General features: G+C 40.9%; 2 protein-coding genes across 21 annotated transcripts in view; one reads left to right on the top strand and one right to left on the bottom strand.

Annotated features, from left to right (window-relative positions):
• The window catches only part of SESN1 (sestrin 1), a 112,566-nt gene that overhangs the window by 9,267 nt on the left and 77,940 nt on the right, over positions 1–25,359 (top strand). The window contains exon 3 of the mRNA XM_086876744.1: positions 23,956–24,351. The gene's annotated coding sequence lies outside the window, so the exon portion shown is untranslated. The remainder of the gene's footprint in view (positions 1–23,955; positions 24,352–25,359) is intronic.
• On the bottom strand, positions 885–25,063 carry CEP57L1 (centrosomal protein 57 like 1). Of its 20 annotated transcripts, none has more exons than XM_086876756.1 (14): positions 24,778–24,883; positions 19,342–19,410; positions 19,145–19,198; positions 12,211–12,314; positions 11,718–11,862; positions 9,811–9,990; positions 9,107–9,228; positions 8,571–8,687; positions 8,221–8,298; positions 6,397–6,495; positions 5,576–5,653; positions 5,253–5,473; positions 3,502–3,646; positions 885–1,380 (listed from the first exon to the last, which is right to left on the bottom strand). In XM_086876756.1, the coding sequence occupies exons 4-14, from the start codon at positions 12,253–12,255 to the stop codon at positions 1,171–1,173; spliced, it is 1,440 nt and encodes a 479-aa protein (XP_086732882.1). In that variant the 5' UTR covers positions 12,256–12,314; positions 19,145–19,198; positions 19,342–19,410; positions 24,778–24,883; the 3' UTR covers positions 885–1,170. The 20 variants fall into 20 exon arrangements, with proteins under 20 accessions (XP_086732882.1, XP_086732888.1, XP_086732878.1 ...); XM_086876762.1 differs by lacking the exon at positions 19,145–19,198 and adding an exon at positions 18,588–18,736 and having other exon boundaries at positions 12,203–12,314; positions 24,778–24,835; XM_086876752.1 differs by lacking the exon at positions 19,145–19,198 and adding an exon at positions 18,588–18,736 and having other exon boundaries at positions 24,778–24,818.

Raw genomic sequence — 25,359 nt, 5'->3', positions numbered from 1 at the left:
AGAAATGCAAACACAATTTTTTTTTCTGGGACTGGACAGCCCCTGTCAACACCTACATTTTGAAGACTTGACTATTCAATGCTGCCATTGTTTAAATGGCATCTGCCCCATCCAGTCCCTGGTTGACAGACCCAAAGTTGCAGCCCTCCACCACAGCTCCTGCCCAAGTGGAGCTGCTTCTCCAGCTCCAAATTAACCCCCTCTCTACAGGATTTTCTAGCCAGAATCAGCCAATCCAGTAAAATACCAGGTCAAGGCACAGAGGGAGCCAGAGAGATTTATGTACCCTATCCCTACTTGCATCAGTAATACCAGTATCAAAATGCATAAACCTATCTCAGAAAAGCTATCTGCACCATGCAAAAATATCATGCTTCGAATTTTGTCTAAGCAGCTTTAAGCATACAATGTGCTTTTCTAAGCTAGAAATAATCCATAAATAAGCAGATTTGTAACAGGTACATGGCTGAAGGTCTCCTCTATGACAGTCTCCTCCTCAGTCACTGCACACTGTGCTAGAAGCAGGTGTTGTTAAAGACAAGACAAGCACTCAAGTGTTTGGCAGTGGCCACTCCCATGCACATATCAAGAACACTCCCATATTCTGGTGACTAAACCAAGTCATGGGCTGTGCCTCTAGACCCCAGCTGTCCCTAATACTGTCAATAGATCTTATAAAGTAATAATAATAATGAAAACATATATAAATAAAGAGACAATACCTCTTCTGCCTCATTCACAGTGATATTAATCTTCAGTTATTAGAGAAAGGAAGGCCTTTGTTTTTATTTTTACAGAAGCACTAGCACAACTCATTCTGGAAAAGCAAGCTCTAAATATCTCTTAGGCAGGCGGGGAAATAGGACACCAAAGATGACATACTATTTTAAGTGTAAAAAAAGTATAAAATTTTATTTGACAAGTTAACAAATAATAACATTTCATTAGTCCATTAAATCACTTTATTACAAGGAAGTGTAGATGAATTATAGCTACACTACATGAAAGTTAATTCTAAGGTGAACAACCTGACCTACTGGAGAGTAGGCATTTTAGAATGTACGTCTGCGATATCCAGTTTATTTTTAAAAGGTATTTGTACCTAAAAACTTACTAGATGTCAGACAGCTTCAAAAACTTCTAACAGAGCAAACTTCAGAACTATTCTTCTCAGATGACATCATCTTTTTTCAGAGATAGCTGAAGTTTCCTCACAGCTTTTAGCAGCTGAAGAGAACTTCTGCTTTTCTGCCCAGGACAAGGTTTAGACATACTTTCCTTTACAGTGACTGCAATATGCTTTGCTTCCTTTTGTTCACCACACTTTAGTTTGACATGAATTGCCCCTTGCTTCAATTTCTGAGTTTTTAATTTCTGCACCTAGGAAAAAAAAAAAAAAGACTACTTAGCATGTTACATACTCCAAAGAGCCACAGCTGTAGAGCTGACTGGACTTCTACTGTATTCCAAACTACAGATGACTAAGAGACATTAAAAAAGAAGAAAAGTTTAAACTTAGTAACCTTGCACAGTCGTCTCAGTGTAACAGAAAACTGACCTTGCCCAGACAGAAACCACCACAGAAAACTGACCTTACCCACACACAACTGGCTGTTGAATCCCACTGCTCCCTAACATAAAAATGCTTGCTTGAGAGAGCTGGAATATCATCTCTTAATAATCTATACTTACAACAGTCTCTTTCCATTTCAGATTTTACTACCCTAACAAAAAAACCAAACAACTAATAAACCTCTAAAATGTTAATTATCAGTTACTGGATCTAAGCAGCTTACTTTGAAGCCTCCTTAACAAAAGTAGAAAACAGAATAAATAGGGTTAATTGCTAAAGATTTTTTTTTTTAATGTCAAATAATGAGTCTTGACTTGTACTTGGCATGAAAAGGTCACTTCCCAAAGATAAAATTAAGCTGGTAGCATTCCAAACGCCAATTTAGGCTTAAATCCATTTCCAAAAATAATTAACTTTAATTGCATTTTAGATTATATTATTAACTGTGAAACACAAAGATTAGCATGGCACTTTTAGTATGGCAGGTTCTAGAAAAAAAAATATGCATTAGAAATATTAAGATTGGTCTGTACAAAATACAAATGGAAATGTCTGTGTGCAAAAGCACCAGAAAAAAAACCAACAACTTATGGGCCAAGGAGTTAGAGGAATGGCCTGTATTCATGACCAGGGCATGATGGACAGTAATCATACAGACAGCACTATTACAGCATGACCCTAAGGGTTGTGTTCTGACCAGGCTGTACTAGAGCACAGAGGACTTGCCAGAAGATCTGCACACTGGTAAGAGGCAAAGATGACAACAAGGTTACACCATATTGTATATGCTACACTTCATCATCCCAAAACAAACTGTGGCCATAAAGACATGCAAAATAAAGAAACAAAGGTGCAGTTGTTGTCCACTGTCTTAGGTTCCTAAGAATGAAGTCGGCAAGATTTTGAGGCAACACTGTAGTTGTTATTATCAAAATATCATAAATGTTGTTATCAAAAAAACAGCTGACATTGCCAAGAGAAGCAGTGAGGATTCAGCAAACAATGTCCTTTGTCCATATTGCTAACATGCAAGACACATCTGCTATGACATAAAGCACCTCTATGCTTGCAATTATAGAGACAATAGAAAGTTTAAGTGAGTAAAATCCATCAAAAATGAATATGAATAAAACTGGTCAGATTTAAATTAACTATAACCTCCTCCTTTCATAAGGTCTCACATTGAGCTTTGTTTTGTTTCCTGTATAAGCAAGGTTTTCAAGTGAGTATTTATCTTGAAACATAAGATGAAAAACCAGAAAACAATCAGACAGAATTATGGATTGAATGTTTAATCATATGCCCAAACCAAATTGCTACAAAAGAGTTAGTCTGTTCTACTACAGAAGAGGGATTTTATATGGGCATATATGAAAAGTTGTTATTTATGGCTCTAAACTAAATACTGACAGAATGAGGACAGTTTAAGGGTTAAACAAAACTGAAAGGCTTGCCCAGATATGATTTTGGAGAAGCTCTGGTCAACAGATTAGGTAATAAAAAAGCTTCAATGTTTCAATAATATAAAAGGCACTTAATCCAGTCTGTACAGGAATTACAGCTTCTATTTTCTCATTCCCCTGAGGGACAGGATATAAAGGAATGAAATTTCAACAGTTTGTCTTAACACAGTGAGCAGAAGTGACAGACAGTGCAACCCAGCTCTGTACTGCAGAACTGCCACAGGGCAGGAAGCTTTCCCACCAGCATACATTCCTAACTGCCAGTTGTAAGCACTTTTTCTTGATCAAATGAAGAAATTGGAGGTACAAAAATATGAGCCAGCAGTCTAATTTTAATCACCCATACTGGAACATCTTGGTTTAAAACATTCCAGTGACATTCCAGCTGATGACAACAGGAGGCAGAGTTGTGGCAGTCTTTCACCAAAAATGTTAGTAGCTAGAGAGTTTACATTTCATTCTTACAGTAGCCTGATGCTTTTTCAGCTTGGATATTTGTTTTCCTTTCATCTCCATTTGTTTTACAAGGCAATCCAGCTCCCGTCCCAGGTCTTCATGAGCTTGGGAGTCTTGAGTCTCCTGTATCTGCTGCAGAAGTTCTTGATGTTCACTATTAAAGACAGGAATGGCAATAGAAGTATTCACAATATTGTCTCCAGGATTTCTTCTTGCAGAAATTCCTAGCCATTTTTGTGCAGAGTACAGAAATTCAGCATTATTTCCACTCTCACACAATACACAGTAATGTGGACTATATTAACATGAGAAAGGGAAAAGGTTTTCCCATGAGTCTGATTTTCTCCATTTCCAAATTTTAGCTGATGTCCATCTTACTTCTCCCTCTTCCCACAGGCACAACAACTACATGTGTAATACTGTGCAAAATGAGATTTTTGAAAGTGAAAAGCAGCTATGCAGTACAACATTTTCACTTCCTGCCCAATTTAGTGCAGACTTTGAAGGCTTAGTGTAATAGGCAAAAATATTTTTTGAACTAGTGCATTCAAGTTAAAATTTTTCTGACAAATTATTCAAATTAAAATATTCTACTAAAAAATATTTACAGCAAAGTGGGCTACTTAATTAAACTAACTAGATTAAGTAAAATAAATTGTGTTGATCTTGATACCCAGATAGTTGAACAAGTTGAAGCTAGAGACCCTCTCTTAGATAAGTAATCCTTTTGCAAAGTTAAGAGCTTCTTTTCTGACTTCTAAGTAACTGCTTCTCCTTGACAGTTTAAGTGAAGCAACTGGTTGTTGCTGTTAAAAAAAAATACCTGTCCTTGAACTGCCATGAGTAAGCCAGGCATTGCTTTTTGAACATGAGATTGCTTGCCAGCTTAAATTTTACCACATGAAGGATTTCAAATCAGCGTCAACATCCTAACTGGTTTAATCAGCACATCCTCCTCTGTTCAAATCCCAGCTCATCGTGTTAACATGTCTGCTATGGCCAGCTACAGAGCTTTGGCTCACAGTCCCACAAGCCTGCATTAATGGGAAGATGCCCAAGAACACAGCAGGTTGTAATCCACACTTACTTGCATGGCTAGAAAGATACATACACTCCCATCTGAAGTGTTAGCTTCATCCCCACCCTGCCCATTTTCTGGCAGGAGACTGTCCCTCTTTCCCAACCCCCTCACAGGACCAGCAAGTTCTCCTGCTATCAACAAGCAAAGGGTATGAGCACCGGACTGACTCAGCACAAAAGCCTGGCAGGTACACCACTAAGGAAAGAACACAGAGTGAGTACAAAGGAACAGGAGAGATGTTGTGACAGGACTGTTCATGCCAGAACTGTACTAACCCATCCCACCACCCAGACTTACTGCAGCCTGCAGGCGTACTCAATATTGGCACCACCTTTGCAGCCTTCTCCAGGAGAAAAATTTTGGTTTACTCTGTTTGTTTGCATGTTTGAAATGTCTAAAAAGCACAGAGCTGAAAGATTTTTCAATTTGCTGCAGCTTCTACTTCAGCAGCAGGTTGTTTAAATACAGGATGTGGAAGCAGAAAAACAAGACCAGTGGAACACCAGGACAGAAAGAATTTTTTGAATGAGAAAAATCCTACTAGTCAAGCCTACTCAGATTATTCTGTTAACAAGTAGTCCCATAGCTAGAACAGGCTAGGCTCGATTATAGCACCCCATCACTTCTCAGGGCTACCGCTGAAGTCACATTTATTCACACACCAGCGATGGGTACTCACGAGCTCATTTGGCCCAGCTCATCTTGTAAGGCCAACAGAAGGTTTGAAAAGCTCCTGGGTGATGTGGAACAAGAGGACAGAGATTTTGAAAGTGCACTGTGTCCTGAAATCCCAGCTGTATCTCCTCCTTGTCTTCGCGATGAAATACATGGATTGCGATGCTTCATAATGTGCAACACACTTTGTACGTTTGCACTGACAGAATGGCTGGAGCTGACAGACTTAAAGAAGAGTTATCAGTGGCTTACAGAGGTAATTAACAACTACACAGCCTTACTCAAACTGTAGATGTCACTTTAGTGAGAACAGTGATTTTCACCTACCTTCCCAGCCACAAAAGGTAGTTCACCAGCCTTTACATGTAATTGTGAAAGGTGCATTTTCTTCATTGTTGGATTTCTCTGCCATAGGAGCCATAAGAAAATATAAGACAAGAAATTCCAATCTACTGACTCGAGAGTACAATCTTAAACTTTTTTTAGTAAGTAAAATTCAAGTAAATACACAGTACAATACAGTGAAATGCATCACCTAAGTTTTCTTCTGGTTTTAAAAAAATATATTTTCCCTCCTGTATGTGTAACAAGTAAGACTTTCCAATTGTCAACACATGTAAACTTTACTCCGTATACATGTAGGAGATTGTTTAACAATTAGGCTAACATCAAAGGAATTGAACCTTGTTCACTTCAGTTTTCAAAACCACAATTGCAAAATTTTGATTGATCTGGAACAAGTGTTGCAAAATAAATTCTCTTGATTTCAGTAATCCCCCCGAAACACACCATCTTAAGATGCTGAGCTAAAACTCCTTTGGAAACTAATTTTGCCAGGTAAACTGAAAGGCAGCTAAGACAGGACATGGGGGATGGCAGCAAGACTTTAATGGAGGTAATTGTCAAGCTGGGAAGACAAGGTTTTCCAGTGATGTCCTACCAGCCCCAGTACCATTTTAATTAATGAAGCAAATTAAAAAAAAAAAAGAGGAAAAAGAGTTATTTAGCACTGTTTTTCATTTTAGAAGTGGAGTAATGTGCAGCAGATGAATCAAGTGGCTCTTACATCACCATTTTTCACTAATTCCAGTCTCTGTGCAAGTCAGATGCTATCAGCAACAGTATGCTAATAAAAATTTCCACATTACCTTCCTAGGTTTTTTGTTCTTCCCATTTCCCTTTTCAGGTTCATGTTGAGATGCTACTGAAGATATCAAAATTCTGTTTATATCAAATCCTGCTTGAAGCTGTGGCAATAAGCAAAAAGGAAAACAGCCATTTAATGTAATATTACAAGTATGAAATACAAAGGTTTAATTAATTCTCTGTTTCATGCATGGATAAGAACCAATTAAGGGCACTATTAATTGTCCTGCTTGGAAGGCATAAGCTACTCTTAAAAACTGAACAGATTACTAGGAAGGCAGGGTATCAGGCAGATCTTGCAGCTCTGTCTTAGTATTTCTCATTTTCATATTCAGCTGCAGCAGCAGCTGTATTTTTCCACTGTGACAACCAGCAACTGAGATAAGCCAATCCTGCCACATGCTGAGGATCTGATCATAAAATCCAAATTATATGAACATTTGGCTCTTACAATCTGGGGACAGAAAGAACTAAGCCTGTGTGTGTTACATTGAGGTCAAACCTGCTGGACAATCCTCATATTGCTTGGTGGTTCAAAGTTGCTATCAAGGCCCATGACAAACAGGATGATAATCATTCCTAATTAAACATAGGACAAGGACTTTGTTTTGGCATGTGTTTAGCTGCATTGTTCCAGCTAAACAACACTGGAGGTCCTCCACTAAAGTGAGAATATTCTGGCTTTTCTGTCATCAAGAGGAAGTGAACCACACCACACCCTGTGCTTCCCAGTCCAGATCCAACAGACCTAAATCCATCCTGCAGTGTATTAAGATGGTACTAACGCTACTTTAGGACTCAGTTTACTGCATCTAAATCCTTTCTTGAGGAAATGTTTAGACTGTCTTCTCTGGGAGAGTCATTCTTACCATGTTTCACAGAAGATATAATCTCTGTACCTTTTGCTCTGCAGCAGCAAGCAGTTTAAGCAAGAAACCAAAAAACCTGCAAGCTTCCAACTGTGTCATTCTGCTGAATTTTGGAGGTGGTCAGACATCTGGGCTACAAATCTGTATGTTATTTAAAGCTTCCTGGATTGATGAAAATCCATCATCCTTGGATGAGGTATAAGAGCTGACAGCTGTGATGAATTAAATTAAGGCTTTGCTCATGTTCTTCCAATATTACCTTCAGCACTGCAGCCCCCACCCTACCTCAAAGGAATTCCTCCACAACTGGTCTCTCTTGCAGTGGCTGGCTGCTACTTATGCACAAAGTGAGGTTTGGAATATGACTACTTTGCCCCTGTAACACAAAGTTTCATCATTTGCTCTCTTTGACAAATACTCCTCTCTCCAATAGATGCTGGCCCAGCAAACTGATTATGGCTTCAGAAAATAATGAATTATACAAGATCTCATTTCATGAACGAAGTACCACTGATTAAGGTTTTTCCAAGTACAGCCCTATGTATTAGATTTCTACAGATCTTAACATAATAACAAACAGAATAACCAACCTCACTTGGGATATAAGGTTTCATAAGTGACCACTTTCAAGTTACTGAAAATTAAGTTAACTTGATTCAGTTACAGATTTTCTAGAAATTAATTTTCTACCTGGGTCACTTAGAGCAGTGTTGAGGCTGATGAACAGTATCACTATTACAAACCCAAGTAGAATCTTTCTTCACTGAGATATGCAATGCATCTGGCAAGCTTTCTAATATGTAGCATATAACTGATCTAGGTAGTATTTCAGGAGTTCTGCCTGGGTAATAAACACGAGGAGTTAAAATGTAATAAAACAAGAACGGCATTTTTAACAGAGAAAATAGCTTTTATCAGTACTAAAAAATAAGATAAAATAAAACCTTTTCAGTCTACCTGAGCAGTTTTATCTTGCAATAGCTTATGCTGATGCTCTTCTTTACACAGCTTTTCTTCTAAGTGTTTGATCTTGTCCTAAATTTGAAGGCAAGAATGATTAGTCCCACTTCAATTTGTCATGCTGAATCAGAAGTCTGGAGGAGCTCACAATTGTAATGTAGGGATAAAACTGGACTGTAGGAATTTTTAAAGCTCAGACTGAAAAAAGGCTCATACACATGAAGCCAAAGTGGCATTCAGTCAGGTATGCTTTAACAGAGGTAACTTTTGCAAAACTTAGTCCTATTAACAGTATGCCACAAAATGATACTAAATGACTTTCAGACTGTCGTTCCATGCATGCTTACTTCAGCAATTCTCTGAGTAGCAGTAAGTTTAACACACTCTTTTTCTAGCATTTCAAGCTTTTCAAGTTTTGCATGCAGTTCCAACCGGTTCTGATCTTCCTCTTTCTGAAGCTGAGCCTGGAAAAATAAGCAAGAATGGAGTTGGCAACTGACTGAAATTGTTTCAGACAGCAAAAAAACCACCAAACCACCCCACTCCAGAGTAAAGGTGTTTAATTAGTTTAAATTCCATATTTTTTAAATTGCAAAGTGATGAAAAATACCAGGCAGACAAAGACAACTTAAGCTTCCAGCAGCTTTTTTGTCTACCAAGTGTGCAAGTATTAGCATGGTTTTGCTCATTAGGAGTTCCACCCAGGGAGCTTTTCATACAATTCATTGAATGGTTGTCATCAGCCATACACTAAATTGCTTCTGTTTGCTAGCAGCCTGAGCAGAGCTGAGGAAAAACAATGACCACAAAAAACTTTGGCTCCTGCACATTTCTATACTTTTGAACTATGTCACTACTTTGTTATTATGTTAAAGGGCTTCACCTGTTGTTCTAAAATCATTTTCTTTTCCAGTTCTGCACTGGAAATCATTTTTCTCATGTAATCCAGCTGTTTCTCCAGCAGGGAGCAGCGGGATTGTGCTGCATTTAACCGCACACTTGCATCTATGGAGAGAAACAAGACATTCAGTACAGCAAATGGAGCTACACATTTATAGCCAGCCTGTCATTTCATTGAGGAATTCTCTGTCTTCAAAACAGGCAAGAACAGTTTTGTTAGTCTGAACAAGTCATGTGGTTAAAATGTATTTTATATATAAGACATGAGAATCAAAATGTTTTCTCAAAGCTAGTCCCTAATTTGAATTCCAAAGACATGAACACTGCAGTTACTTTGATTTCTATCAGCAGATACCAGAATCTGAGAAAGGAGAATCTTTTCTTCTATCTTTTCTCAAGTTAGCAGTGTTATGTAAGCAGCTGCTGGCTTACTGTAGGAGTTAAACATACCACCAGAAACATGCTTAGTCTTTAAAATTGCTTTATGGCTTATGCAATACTCGGTTGATATATGTAAAAAAAAATCTCAACTTGATCCACAATTATCAAGCTCCTGTCCCTCCTCAGTTCCGAAGCAAAAAAACAAAAGGGGGCTGCACTAATTAGCAGTTTTTCAAAACAAAACACTCCCTGGATTATACAGTCTTAGTGTTGCTGTGGCTACACCTTATCACCCAAAAGAAATACCTTTCCTCTGTTGCATCAGCTCCTGATGTGCTGCATCCTTCTCATAGGATTTGTGCTCTAAGACCTTCTTGTACTGAGCAGCTGCTCTGGAGAGGCTGAACAGTTTATCTTCAGCCTGTGACTTCTCCAGCTCTAGACGGTAGATTTTTTCTTGCAGAGCTTTCAGGGCTGCCACTACAGCTAGCAAACAACACAACAGCTACACCTTAAGTAACAGTATTTTGATGATGCTTATCATTATTAGAAAACACTTCATGTTACAATAAAATACCTAAATTTTCTTCCTAGAATCACTCCCAAAATTAACTATATTCCCCAGCTGTACACCAGCATATGCAGAACATATATAGGAGAAAATAAATGTGTTTCCTGCATAACTGAGGTATGAAGCTCAAATAAATCATAGCAAATAGAATATTATAAATCCTGGGAACTCTCTTTAAATAGAAGCAGAGAACACAGGTATTCAAGTGAAGTCACAAGTTTCAGTGTAAAGCAACTGGTCTGGTCAGATTAAAAAGGGAAAACATGCTCAGAACAGGAGGAAAAATTAGATACAAAGGACAATTCAGCAATTAACAGCATTGTTAAATACTTTTTTGTTTCAAAAGGTAATGTTTCAACCTCTAGTATTTTGGATTTGATGATTCTTTAAACCATAGAAACAAGTCTAGAAGATTTTGCTTTCAGCCTCAAATCAGTATGTGTCAAATTCTACCAAAAATAAAAGCTGCAATTTCAGCTACAAGAAAAATTCTGCTAGCTTTATGTCCATAAAGCATACACACCTGTGCAGCTTAAGACATGTTCTGTAACAACTCAAGCTTATTTTTTGACATTTTATAATTAACAGTTTCTCTATTCCAAACTCTCTAATCAAAAGAATACCACTAAATATTGCTACCTCCTTAGCAACTTTCACCATCGTATCATAGATCCATTAAAAAAACAAACAAAAACTCCCCCAAACCAAATAAAACCACACAACAGCAAAAACCAAACAAACATCAAACAAAAACTCAAAACAAAACTAAAAGCAAATACCAGAAAGCAGAAGGATGAAGTGGGACCACATTTTCCATCTTTCTATTGGTATGCCAAACATTTCCTTAACCACTTAAGTACATAGCACTAAACTTATCACTGTAATCCAAAAAAAGCCCAGATTCTTCATGACATAAGACCACAGAAATCACAGATTTTTCAGGTGAAGAACAATGATCACATGAACACTTATAGGCTATGTCTGTGCAATGTAGCAAAGTTGTCCATGATAGTAAGTCTAAGTATGGGTATCCTTAAGATTCCCCAGGCTCTCCAGATATGTTAAGCCACTGAGCATTTTGCCTTGTGAGCTCCAGAGAGTAGTCACCCTTTAAGGCACACAACAACCATATCTCATAGGGTCTAACTTTCATGCTGCTAACTTTCCTGAGAGTCTGAATTGTTCAAAAGTTTGCCCAAGGAAACATACCACACAAAAAAACCCCAACAAAAACAAACACTTAGAAGTGATTTTAAGCTACAAGACGTCAAATAGCACTATGCAAAGCAAATTTCAGGTCAGTGTACCATACTAATGATCTTTTTTTTTACTGTATTTGAAGTCATGAACTACTGAGTTTGAAGCATTCTCCTTTGCTTTCAGAGGAAGTCTGACAATTTTAAGTTAAACAAATTTCAAAGCCAAAGTTTACAAGGATGTTAGAAGACTTGCAGAGGTTTCCATTCTAGATGTATGACTTCAGGGAGACTACTCCCTCAGGACACATATACATCCTGTCTCAATGTCAGACTGATAACTGCAGCAAGTCATTGAACTCAGTCAAATAGGATGGGGAGTTTGCTCAAGAGATTTCACATGGAACAATTAAAAACACCATATTAAGGACATATTTTGTCTATACCTTGGTTATTTGGGAGAGAAGGCCTGCCACCAGCAGCAGCTGTCAACTTCTTTGATTCTATATAAACAAAGGCTTCAGGAAGCATCATATCTGGTGGCTGAAGAAAGCTTCCTATGAAACTGTTCTTTGATTCAGAATCCATAGCCTGTAGAGAGACATTTAATGACATTATTACTTTAACAGACTCTTTCAAAGTCTGTTAAAAAAAAAAAAGTCTGGCTGTCCCTGACTCTGTTTATATCAAACCAGATCAAGAATACCAAAATAAATAAATAAGCAAACAAATAAATAAATAACAATAACAATAGTAACAACAATATCCACACCCCACCAGAAGAATCCTCTCTTTTAATGTTTTTCATAACACTAAACATAGCTTCCTTTGACCAACCAAAATTTTCCAAGATTTTTCTAGGTGCTTTCTAATAACTTATGTTGATTTTTGCCCTTTTAAAACCCAAGTATTAAGAGCATTTTCTACTAACTGTCTTACAGACTTCAATGTCTTGACTCTAAGTGCTCCCTGCAGAGCAAGCATTCCAGGTTTTACAGCCTGTTTCCATTTCCAGCCTCCTTAGTGCTCTTCTCCTCATCTTTCTGGATGTAAAACCAAATAAAATATGGTAAGTAATGTACCATTATTACATAACAAAGACACAGTTCTTCACATTTAGTGTTGAGATAACAGGAGGATATTTAATATGCAATATCCCCAGTATTATCTCCATTATTAGGCGCATGTATTAAGTCCTGTTTCTTCACTCCCTTTCCATTCCACACTTTCACATTCTTTGTTTTACGAGAAGCACATTTGAAGACAGTTCACACTCTGTCAAATAGCAATTTCTCTTGATACTCAAGACGTGGACAGTGAAATGTGCAGAAAATGCTTTAGGCTAATACAACCTCTGCGAAGTTAAAGCAAGTTTGAAATCATCCTGCAGTTCCCTATCAAAGTAGTATGAGGCATTTCACTTGATACACTACAAGAAGTGAAGAGTCTATACAGCTTATGCTAATAGAAAAACAGCTTATTCGAAGGTTCAACAATTATGACTGTTGTATCACTCGTGTTTAAAATACAAGGCATGCAACTGGAACAGCCTTCCTGCTTGGGTACAGCTATTTATAGATTTTAGTCCCCAAGAAAACCACCCAAAGGAGGTATCTAGTAACATGAGGAAGAAAGAGATCCAAGACTAGAGCCTGCTGATGAAGTACACCCCAGAAGAAGCCATTCATACTGGGTGGCAAACGGGAAAAAAGTTGTGAATAACAAAAATATCTTCTAGGAGCACTTGCAGCTCTTACAGCCTGTTCCAAAGGCTACAAAAATTGAATTTTTGGCTAATAAAACAAAAAAAATCATCTTCCAGTCACACTGCCTCTTCAAGGTATGCACTAAAATGAAGGCAAGCAGAAATCCTTCTTTCTTCCTCCAACCTGTCATCACAGAGATGTCAACATGGGCATCTCTTCACCAGGGCTTGCTTGGGGCCTCCCAACCACCACCACTTTTGTGTGCTAACACTCCCGAGCTCACACCATTTGAAGCAGCCCCTCTGGCCCCAAAGAAGGAGTCTATCCAGGCTACCCTCGAGCCACAGGTCTTTTCCAAAGACTTCTCCATGGGGCCCTGCTGCCCATCCTACTCAAAGCCAGGCCACAAGCTCTCAGCTCTGGGTTGGCAGCAGCAGCCAGCCAGGCACCCTACCATCACTTAGAAGAGGTCCCATATGGTGACCCCCCGACATTTGTGGCCACTAAAGCTGTTTATGGGTCTCCCTACCTTTCTCCTGAAGGACTGGGAAAGACCATAAAGGGACCTTAACAGATGGCTAGGTCTATTGGCCATGTCCAACAGCACAAGGGGCAATGGCAGTGAAAGGCACAAAGCAGAGAGCAGCAGAAACCTCAAAACATGGATGAGAAAGTCCTGTGGCCACAGAGGTGATAAGGGCCAAGACAAGAGAGGAAAAGGTCCATGCATGGCACAGTGCATCAGCACGGAGTTCCAGAAAATAAAAGATAAGCAAGACTTAAAAATTTTCCTGCTGCTATTGAATCCCTTTCCATTGGTGATGAAAAAGACTAGCATAAAAATGAATATATGCACAGGCAAGAAGTTTTCTATCACTGCTGTGGATAAAAGGCAACTTTGGAAACAGCAGAGGAAGAAGGTGGTTTTTGCTCACACCATCCAACCTTCTGGCAGTCAGTGTAAGTGGAGACTTGCTTTTCCAACATCCTCCAGTAGAACATGGCTGCCCTGCATGCTTCCACAGCTACACATCAATTACTTTCCCTATTACTGTCACATAAACAAGTTTTGCTGTTTCCAAGGAGATGGGTCTGTGGACGGCTGTACGGAGGGCAGTGATCCGAAGCAAATAATGAATAAGGGAGGGAATAAAGCAGCAGAAAATTTGAGAGTTTGTGGACAAGCTCAGTAATACACAGGTGGGGGGGGGGTATGGGGTACACTTATTTGGCAGAAAGGGAAACAAAGCCCTTTTAGTTCTGCAAGTGAAACCAAAGGGAAGTGAAAGAGAAGCGGCCAGCTCACCTGCCTGGTGGTGGTGATCCAGCTAATCCGGTGTGGGCTTCAGCACAAAACCCCAAAACTTTGCCAGCACAGCAGGGGATAATAAACACCCTCCAACTGGAGGGGGGAGCTCCCCAAGCTGCTCCTAAGAGCAAAGGCTCAGCAAAGGGTGTGTAAGAAAACACCATAGGATCGAGACACCTGTGTTTGCAGAAACTCTGCTGCAGACACAGTTACAGACGCCTTGCTTTACCACAGCTTCCTCAGATACAGAGACTGTGGGGGGCAGCTGAGGGCATGGTTGCTATAGTGCTTCGAGGCTGTGTCAGCATAATTACTCTGGTAGAGGTGCCCTGGTGTAGACAAGTTCTAGTATCTCAGCAGGTAAATAGAGTTTTTAGCAACCAAACTGCACAGAAGGAACGTCTACAACACTGCAGACCTCAGGCAAGGAGATGGATGCCCGGAAAAGAACCAGGTCACTCTACACCAGCAAGACATCCCTAAACATCCTGGGCACTTCCAGCCCACTGCAACAATAAATGTATCAGGAAATAATTAAGTAGTTTGACGTATGCTTGAACGTCAACTGTCTTACCACAGCTTTTCCCCCCCAAGTATTTAAGATTCTATAAAACCATCACAACAAGGTTTGCTTTTTAAAAAGTCTTATACATCAAGCTTAAACCACTCTTATTCCATGGTGCCGCTGCCATGGACACCTGGTACACAGCCCTAGAGAGGTGCCTTAAAGCAGATATTGCTTCCCAAACAGCAATGTTTGTACTAATGTAACTCCACAAGGCTTAGGGGGATTTAGCACTTGGAACAACACTCATTAAAGCAGCCAGAATATCGTTGTTTGGACAAGCCCTTGGTTGAGGAAAGCAGCGCACTCCTTTGAGCTTGGACAAGCGCCAAGGGAGAAGTATGCATATTTAACAGAGGCTGACAAAATACCCCAGTTACATGCAGAGGGAAGGGGAAGAAGGAAGAAATGCCTCACTCCCACCCCAGCAGCCTACACTGCTGCGGTGAGCAGGATGAAGAACTTGTGTTGTGCAGGTCATATCTGGAGTCAACACTGGCCCTTTGGGTTTTTTAACAGGAAATGGCACAGCCTGTGCTGGTGGATGCAGTAGTGATGCTCAGATACCTGGTGTTATTTTACTCAGAAAAGTACAAAGGAACCGATTCCAACACTGGCTGCATCAAACATGGGGTAACTTAGCTGCACCCATGGGCTTACAATGGGTCCCTTCCAACTGGGAATATTCTGTGATTAAACATCAGCCTGGGCAAGCCAGCTAGGAGGCTCAGAGTTCTGTGCCACACATTTGCAACCATGTCCATGGTGAATGATGCCAGGCATAGCACATTAGCTCTGTGACAGCACTGCTTTAATGCAAATGTTCTGCTCACCCCTTGCCTTGCTGCAGCTGGAGTGCTCAGCCCTGGGGTGTGAACATGAGAATAGCTGGTCCCTTCAGTGGTACCACTTCTGCCTCTTGGCTCACCATCACATGCAGGCTGAGAGGGAGTTTGCACAAATTACGCTGGGGAGCAATCCCACCATCAGCTCCATGCCTGTATATGTGCCTGTACATCCATGCCTCAGGAGATAGAAAGCCAACTGGAGTTTGGTACTTTAAGATAAAGACAGAAATTCCCATTTTATCACAGTCATCTAAGTACTAATACGATTTACCTTTATACCATTTCTATTTACTTTTGCTGAATATGGCCTGCGGTAAATGCCAGATTACTGGATTGGGTTGCTGTAAAAATCAATTGACATTTTAGTTACTGCTGTCTGGCCCAAGCAAGTATACTAACAGTGGAGAATTACTGAACACAACTGAAATCCCAAGTATTACAGAAAGACCACTTATGGCTTCTTCATCATCCTCCTTCCCTCCTCTGTGTTTCTCCCCTCCAATGCAAGCCACCTCATTACAAAGTTTCAAAAACTTGTCTCCTGGAAAGTCCAGAAACATTTTGCCACACATACAATTATGTCTTATACTGTAAAGCAGCATATGGAAAAGCTTTTTCTACATGTAAACAATAGCAGACTCAGGGAATAATGCTGGCTTAACAATCTCCAAAGAGACACGCTAAATGAATAATGTGATAATGTAAGGGACACTTCCACTAAATTCTCTGATGCTTGCTATCTCACAGGGACACTGGTTCATTCAAATTGCTGTGAGGACAATCTTCTAGAACCAAAGAAGGAGATACTGTCAAAACACCTTCAAAGAGGAAAAAGAAAAAGCAGATCATAGCATTTTTCAGGAAGAAATACAAAGATATCCATCTTCTGGCCTGACCTGCTGGGCATGCACAATTTATAGCGTTTTTTTGATAACTGAAAACAATGTCTTAGATGAACCAAAGACTGATTCAGTGTTTATCTGACATAACAGAAGTTCTAAAGAACTGCCCCAACACAGGCTGTACTGAGAAGCCCCCAAAATTCTGGCTGCTGCCTTGTCTACTTGAGCCAAGCCTTGCTAGCTAAAGGTTATGCAAGAGGCCATTTTTGTGACACAATCCAAACTGGTGCATTTTTTCCCCTTTCACTTTCCTTTGAGAACTGGGAGAAAAGCTTGGTCAGCTGTACTAGCTATGCTGCAACACTCAGCTTTATTCCCAGCAGACAAAGAACAGCCCTTCCACAGAGAAGGGAGAGAGGAAAAAAAAAAAGAAATAAATAATGTTGAGGGCAAACTACATTGTTGTTTTGGGAACACCCAGTCTCTAGCACCCTGACACAACCACTTTAATCAGTTTAACCTGAAACACATGACAATGCTCAGAACATATCTAAGCAGCTGATACTCCCATGCCTCTTCTAATATAAGTAGGTTAGACACGAAATGGTGGCAGCTGCAAAACTAATAGGAAGTGAAACCTCACTGAATCAATAAAGCATTTACAAGAGTTTTTGAAGTTTTGTCAAGTTACACTTTAAATAAGTTCACAGCAAATGCAAATAAAAAAATTTATTAGAAAAATTAAGGAACCTGGGAGTGTTTTGAAAAACTGAGGCAGACAAATCCAGGGGAGGCAGTTTGTTGTACAAACTGAGAGATACACATTGGCAGTCTCAGAACTGGATACATAAAGGTTAAATTTCCAGTCTCTTCTCTGATACTACTGTAGCAAATCCCATCTGTTCCTGAATATCAAGTCTTACCTAGAACTTTCATACCATCATTGTTTTTCATTCTTGGAAGAAAAGGAAAATAAGTGGCATTTTCTGTTTTCTTATGATACCATATGTACTGTCAAGTAGGATAAAACCTGGCATTTTAATTAAAAAAAAAAAACCCTGAACCACAAACAACCCAACCCAACAAATGCCCAAAACTCCTAAGACTCTTCACTGTGTCAGCATTTAATTTCTAAGCATTCACACTGATATTTCTCAACTTTCTTTTTACTAGAGAGAAAAGGAAGAAAGAAAAAAAAAAAAGGAAGAAAGAAAATGGAATGACTTACATGAGTATTTTGTGAACAAGACAAAGAAATAACCTGGTGGAGAAATAACCTACGATTTTTTAACAAATTTTTGGGGAATAGATGCTAACCTGGCAGCATATCAAGCATGCAAACTTGGGTCAAAATGTTATTAGAGTTTTTCTGTTTTCTTCAATGAGTACAGCAGACCAAATTCCTCGTCCAATTGGGCCTTCATCCAAAAGCACATGATACACTCACAATCCTTGGTGGGGAAATCTAGTTGGTGTAAATTGCTTTAACCTCTACGTGCAGATGATAACTGAACTTAGCATTTAAAGGAGCAAGACTGCAAATTCCCATCTAGTAATAATTGCTATCTTAGCATGAAAACATTTAGCCTGTAATACAGTGCTATCAAAATATTACATTTATATATCTTGAATCAGTCCAAAGTAATTAAACATAATCTTTTTTGCAATAAGCATCAAACAAAACCCAAATACTATAAAGAGTCACTAATATACTTCCTCACTTTACCCACAGTTCTCTTCCTCTTCTTTCATGTATCTTCTGTTACATTTGGAGTTTGTCCCTCATCTCCTTTCTCTTTGTTGTATTTACATGATCCTATAACTTTGTTCCTTGCCCTTTGCCATTTGCTTTTCTTTTTCTCCTACTCCCTCTTCTAGCATAAAAATCTAGGATTTTTCCAAAGTAAAAATACCCGTTTCCAATCCCCCCCAACCAAGAGTAACTATCAAGTTTCCTCCTTTTATACTTAAAATCCAGTTCCAAGAGATACTGTTTGCTCTTAGTATACTGGCTGATATGGAAATTTAAGGTGTTCTCCTCAGTACCCTTCATGAAGAATGTAAAAGGCTACTTTTTTGTCCACTCATTTCCTGCTGATGCCATCACACTGTCTTCCATATGTAGTTTCTTTAGTTTAGTCTGTCCTGATAGATTGGAAAGCAGGAAGGAATTTCTTTGGCTTTGGCTATAGACCCTTGGGAAAAAAAAAAAAAAAAGAAGGCTTGCTGTTGTGTAAAGGGAAGGTTTTCAAGGGTACTGACTCCAGTATAAAAGACTTTGTCTGTGCACAGGCAGAATTAGATATTAGAAAGGCAAATGCAAAAAGGAAAAGGCATATTAGAGTAAGGCAGGGCAAATAAAAGGGTGGGTTGAAATGACAATCATAGTGAAGAAATGTAAGAAGGTGTTGCAGGTGTTGATTCATTCACAATAAACTCTTTTATTGCATGATAATTTTCACTTTTTATGTCTCAAATATCTAATGGTATCACTGAAAGATGGTTTTGAATGTTGCAACTTGCCCTCTAGGCAGATGAAACACACGGATTGTGTCCCCACTCCTGCCTTGGAATTTATTTTTAAAGTAAACTTTTGTTTTTACCAATATTTTCGGAGCAAGTGTCAGCCTCTCCATCCACAATCCTTTAACCTAGCCCTGAAGATGGAGTAAGAGGTAGATTTTAGACAGATAACTACAAAAGCTTGACATGGATAAGCAGAGAAACACAAAGAGGGTAATTATTTATAGGATTTGTCTCTTTTTACCAACTACCACACCCACATTTTTTTTGTATATACCTGTGCTACTGATAGCTAGGCACCTGGGAAGGAACAAAAACTCCATTCTGCATTTGTACGTCAGGAAGCCTAACAGAATGAGAAAAAAAACAAAACAAAGTTAGCAAGGAAAAGGAAAAGATAAGTTTCATTCCAGGCAAGAAATTATTCCCAAAATCCTATTTTTTCTGAAATAGTTGTCTTCTAATATGCAGAAAAAATAAAAGCAGATCTGAATTAGAGCAACTCCTCGATCTTATTTTGGAGACCTATTTTGTTGAAGAATGATTTTTAAAAATATCATCTGTTTATACGACTCAGAATAATCTAACATCCATGTCACACATCCTGAACAGGCACAATATTTTAGGTATTCATGCCAAATAGTTTGAATATCATATGGCATAATGAGTATTTCAACGTGCAGAAATGGTTTTATCCCTACTTCTGCCCCAAGTTGCCTGGGGAAACTTAAAACAGTCAAAGGCATTACTTGTTTCATATAATCTGTATATTTAAACTTGCATGGCTTTGGAGATACAGAAAAAACAAACGTGAGTAAGATGCTACAAAATCCCATGCAATGTTGCAGGTAGAAAACAAACTTCAATTGAACATAAAGTTTTTAATAGGCATTTCTTTCCTATTAATTATATGCAGTTTCTAAATGCAAGGAAATTTAGTGGATTTCTAGTTCTTGACTTCAATTCTTGCTGTTCTGTGTGACCTTAATAAAATCAGAGGGTTGGGACTGGTAAGGGACTGATGTATCAGGATACACAAGCCTTTCAGGCTCAGGGCTGAGTGTGGCAATGACAGGCTTACATTCCCTGCATGAAAAAGAAATGCAGCTATAGATCCAAAACAAGCAGCACACTCAGTGAGGAGCTAACAAGATCTTTGGTTCAGGGTGAGGAAACTCTGAACACAGCCGTCGGTGAAGTCCCACCCTGGTGCTTGGCACCTTTATCTTCTTTGGACTCAGAATTTGGAGTCCTCTTCTAGCAGCGAGTGCCAAAATCTGTTCTTTAAAACAATGAAAAAAGAGGCCCTGTAGCTTTTCTAGTCTGTGACTTCAGTTCATGTGGCTGCTGGTCACAGCATTTTTCTTTGTGTTGTTGCTGGAAAACACCAAGGTCGGTGTTAACAGCCTGCCAAAGGTGCTTAAAGGGCCTTTCAGGCTGTCAGCAGATATGAAATTCCCAATAAGCAATGTTCCTTTTCTTTTAAAGTGCAGCTGGAGGAAACAGTGTCCACCTTCTCTGTGCTGCTACCCAGTGGCCAGAGCACTGGCCAGAAAGTGGGAGTTGCTGGGGAGCATTCATGCCTCATCCCTGACCACCATGCTAGACTGGGAGGAGGAAGAGCAGGAAGGAAACAGGGAGTCACCACCTTTTTGTTTGAAGTTATGACCCTGTTCCAAAAAGTATGTAAGTCTCAAACAAGGACAAGGCAGCTGAGGCGAAAGAGTAAAACAGGGAGGTGTCTTATCTTGTTCAATCATCAAAACAGGGTCCTGGGGTTAATTTATGCATTTCTGTAGAAAATAGTTCCTGGATAAAAAAAGAGCACTGGCTTGGGAAAAGTTATCAGAAACCAGGAATAAGTGCCTACAGATCCCTGTGTCTCCTTTCTTCTAGTTCACACTAGTGCCACACATTTGCCATCCTTTCCAGTAGGGCACAAATTCAACAACTGAGGTGATGAATGCCTCCCTTCCATTTTGCAATCCTCCTGAGCACCTGGGACACTCTCCTGGTAGTTAAGAGGTGCTGATGTAAATGCCTTTGAGCTAAAAGGCAATTCTTTAATCCCTGGGTTACTGTACTGAAGGTGAGCACTCTACCAAACTCTGCCAGGCACTGCAGCCATCTGTGGCTACAACAGAAGAACCTGACTTGTTGGGCTTGGAGAGGTTCCACTCAGCAGGACCTCTCTTACAGCTGCTCCACCTACTTCCTAGATCACAAATGGGAACAAAGGGGACACAGGTTCCAAGGTGCCCAGTTTGGGGCAATTCTGAACACTTCTACCCAAAAACAGATTAACAAAGAGTTCAGGTGGCTGCTCAGAGGAGCTTTTCAGAACTGCACTTTTAGTTTACCCATAATGTTTTCCAAGTCCTCAGTGTTTCAGGACTCATTTATACAGTTGAGTGTAGTCAGAGAGTTGGCAGAATCCAGCAGGACTTCAAGTTGCCTGTAGCTCTGACCTAGCTCTAGTTCATAGCCCAACTCTTCTCAAAACACACCACTCTTCACCATGAACTATTCCACAGACTTTCTGCATGGAAGATTTGGTCTCCTAAGAAGAAGCTGGGGTCTAATTTACCCATCTCTGCTGTATTTGTGACCTCTGAGGAGGCAGGGTGCCAGGGTTTGTTTGCAAATGTACACCTGCAACACATAATACGGCAGAACCCATTAGATACACAAACATGCTCAGAAGCAAAAAAAGGCCACATCTTGTCCCATACAGAATGGTTTGGGATTGCCACCAAGCCTGAGCCTGGTTTCAAAGGCACTAGAGGAGTAGCCTCTGGCTTTTTGGTGTCTCTTTGCAGTCACAGAACTTTGTTTTCCCAGAGGGTAGCTGTGAAGAAAAAATGCATTTTACTCTGGAGTGCCAATTACTGTGGCAACATGCCAAAACACATATCTAAAAAGGGAGGGTGAACTTTTTGAAGAGTCATCCCATTCTAGGTATTTAGCAATTGGAATGAAGTAAGCCTTAACAAAATCAGGTGTAAAGGAAAACAGTTGAAGGAAAGTAATTTAAAAAGAAGTTCCTTCTAGACTGCACAAGTTTTACTGTGTTATTATTATTTCTCCAGTATTTGACTAAATATATTCTGGAGTAAAGTGCTCTTTTGTGACTTATAGAAACTTGAATGAACTTTTAAAAGTAAATATAATAGATTTTTGATCTTATATCTTAGAAGGGACATGAATACAATTACTAGATATTGTATTCAAAAATAATTCTGCTGTTGGATGTCATCTTCATACAGCTAGAGAAGCTCTTATCTAGTTAAAAAAAAAGGAAGTTGATAAATCATGAAGGAAGGAAATACTGAGGTTTAAAACAGCCACAAATTTGTTTTTCTTCAGCTTATCATTTTGAAAACTCAACTGCTGTAATTCTGTATGAGTTGCCAGATTGTTTCCTTCATAATTGTGCCTCTCTCTTATCCATTCTTTAGGGATCAAAAACAAGCATATTAACTTCAGTCAGTGAACATGCAAATCAAACAAACACATTCCCCTAACTTTGGGCTCTGATTAATTCCACTGGTAGCCTTTGACCTTGATTTCCACAATGTCTTGCAGTGCATAAAGAAGCTTGACCTGGTATCAGAAAACTGCAGAGATTTGGTTTGGAAAAAAAATAAAGCCATCCTCATCACTATTCCCCAAGTACTACATTAAAATCTATAAAACAAAGGGCTGAAATCTGAAGTTTAGGCCTTGGAGCCAGTTTCACAATCTGTTTCCTGTAGCCAGAGTTCATTTGGAGCCAGTGGAAAAAACAGCTTCTAAAAGATAAAAGGCAGTGCTGTGACTTTCAATCAATCTTGGCATTCAGTGTGTGAATATAGCTGTACCAAAGTCTAAAACACCAAAGTTGCAGTTCTGATTCTGGTTCATTCTGATCTTAGATGTAGTCATTGTCAGAGACACCCAGCATCTCATGATGGGAAAAATAAGATCTAGCCAACTTCTGGAGATCAAAATTTAGATAGAAATAAAGCAAACAGATGTGACATGCCCATTCACAGGAAAATGGGAGACCATAATGAGTGACAACAGAATGGGATGGGAAGCTGAAGTGGCAGTTAAAGTAAAAACAAAACAAACAAAAACCCCTCCAACAACATAAAAGGCACTGGCAGAACTATTTTCTTTGAACCCATCAGTTATGGTGGGTGGAGGCCTCAAGTACTTAGAGAAGTCAAGACTCATATTTATTACAGGTAGTGCTGATTTCAGCAGATACATTGTTCACAAGGGTGCCAAAGGCCTGGAGGAAGCAGCTGTGTGAAGCAGTCCAGGCCTGTCCACCCTACTGAACAATGGCAGTGCAGCCTCCTTGCAGAAAGGACTTTATGGGAAAAAAAGAGACTGGTCTTCCTTCAAAGGTACAGGTAAATGCAAGTTCTAAAGCAGCAGTCCTAGAAAAAGGGATGTCAGATGAAGAAATCAGATTCTTTACAAATAAGAGATCTGTTGATGGATGGTGTTGGTGAGCCAGCCCAGACTATTCCAAGACTCAGAAGTTGTTTCTGTGTCTTTCTGTGGCATAAGAATAGCTTGTTCTGCATTTATCTCCAGTTTTGACATCTGAATTTTAGAGTGGGAAATGTGTATGTGAGAAGCTAAAAATAATTATGCAAAACCCTTTGTAGGCCCAGTGTCCTGTTTCTAATTTACTCCCAAGTATTCTTTTGCCTTTCTGTATACTCAAAATTGCAATTTCATGATTGCTTCAATGTGACAGCTGCAAACAGTTCTGCCCTTGTTTTCTTCTCCTCTTCTCTGCCAAGAGGTGAAGTAGATCAAGGAACTGACTAGGCTGAAAATTAAAAATTTATCGTAAACAGCACCCTTTTTATTTTTTTTTTTCCTTCCCCTGCAGGAAAAGCAAGGGAAACAGCGATACCAGCCTCTTTAGTGGCAGACTACACTTAATCACAGAACGGCTGAGCTTGGCAGGGACCTCTGGAGACCATCTGGCCCAGCCCCCACCAGCCAAGCAGGGCCACCCAGAGAGAGCCACCCAGCCTGCCCCGTGTGTCCAGGCAGCTTCCGAATATTCCCGAGGACAGCAACTCCACAACCTCCCTGGGCAACCAGCGCCAGCGCTTGGACACCCTTACAGTAAAAAACCTGCTTCCTGATTTCCAGAGGGAACCTCCTATGTTCCGAGTCCCTTGCCTCTGATACCGCCATCGGGCACCTGCGAGAACACCCTGGCTCCATCCTCACTGCACCTTCCCTCGAGGCACATATAGAAGTCCGGACATATACAAGGGTGAGATTCCCCCCCGAGCCTTCTCTTCTCCAGGTTCATCAGCCCCTGCACAATCCCCTGCCCTTAACTTGGATGAAAACACCGCGGAACTGCTGCTCCATGCGAGCAACAATTCCAGGGATTTTCCCCCCGCCGCAGTCCCTCCTTTCTCCCGAGCGGTGACGGGGCCCATGTCCCAAGGGCCGACAGTTCTTCCCTTCCCCCTGACGCGCGTACTTAAGGACACATCCCAGGCTCCGCCTCTGACACGCCTTCGCGGTCCTTGAAACACGTGCGTGCCTAAATGCTTGCCGGTGTAAAGCTCTGAGGCAAACCTGCTACGGAGACTGCTTCACCCCCGGCTGCCGCCACCCATCGGCACCCATAACCTGCTGCGATAGAGCGCAAACCCCCCCAAAACCCTGCCGAACAGGATGACGGCAATACCGTGCGCGCATCCCGCGGCGAACGCTCTCCCTTCCCCTTCCCCCGCGGGATCCTGGCCGTGCGCCGCGCTGCCTTTCGGGATACGTAGTTTTCTCCCGCGAGGGCCATTGGCCCGCCCTTTGGCCGGACTACATATCCCGGCAGCCCCTCTAGCACAGCCGCTCCCCACTGCGATTGGGCCCCCTGTTTGCGAGCGCTGAAAGACGATTGGCTGACCTGCGTGTCTGTCATGCGGGCTTCCCGTGCTGGGCGGGGCGATCTCCCCCCAACCCCGAGCGAGGGGACTGCCGGGGGTCGGTGGCGGTCCCGGCGGGGAGGGCTGAGGAGCCGCCCCGGGAGAGGCAGGGCCGGGGCCGCCCCTTTCCTCCATGCCCGGGGCAGGGAGGAGGAGCCGCCGGCGCCGCGGGGTGGTGGCCGCCCCTCTCCCCGCCGGGAAAGGCGAAGCCGCAGCGGCGCCGCTCGCTCGGCAGCCCCGGCGCGGGAGGGCGGCGGCTGTCGGGGGCACCGGCCCGTGCTGCCCCCCATGCGGCGCGGGCAGCGGGCTCTGCGCTCGCCGCGGCCGCGCTCGTCGTCGTCTGTGTG

Source organism: Cyanistes caeruleus, chromosome 2, assembly GCF_971803275.1.
Source record: "Cyanistes caeruleus chromosome 2, bCyaCae1.hap1.1, whole genome shotgun sequence".
Taxonomy (NCBI): Eukaryota; Metazoa; Chordata; class Aves; order Passeriformes; family Paridae; genus Cyanistes; species Cyanistes caeruleus.
This window is presented reverse-complemented; position numbering and strand designations above follow the sequence as displayed.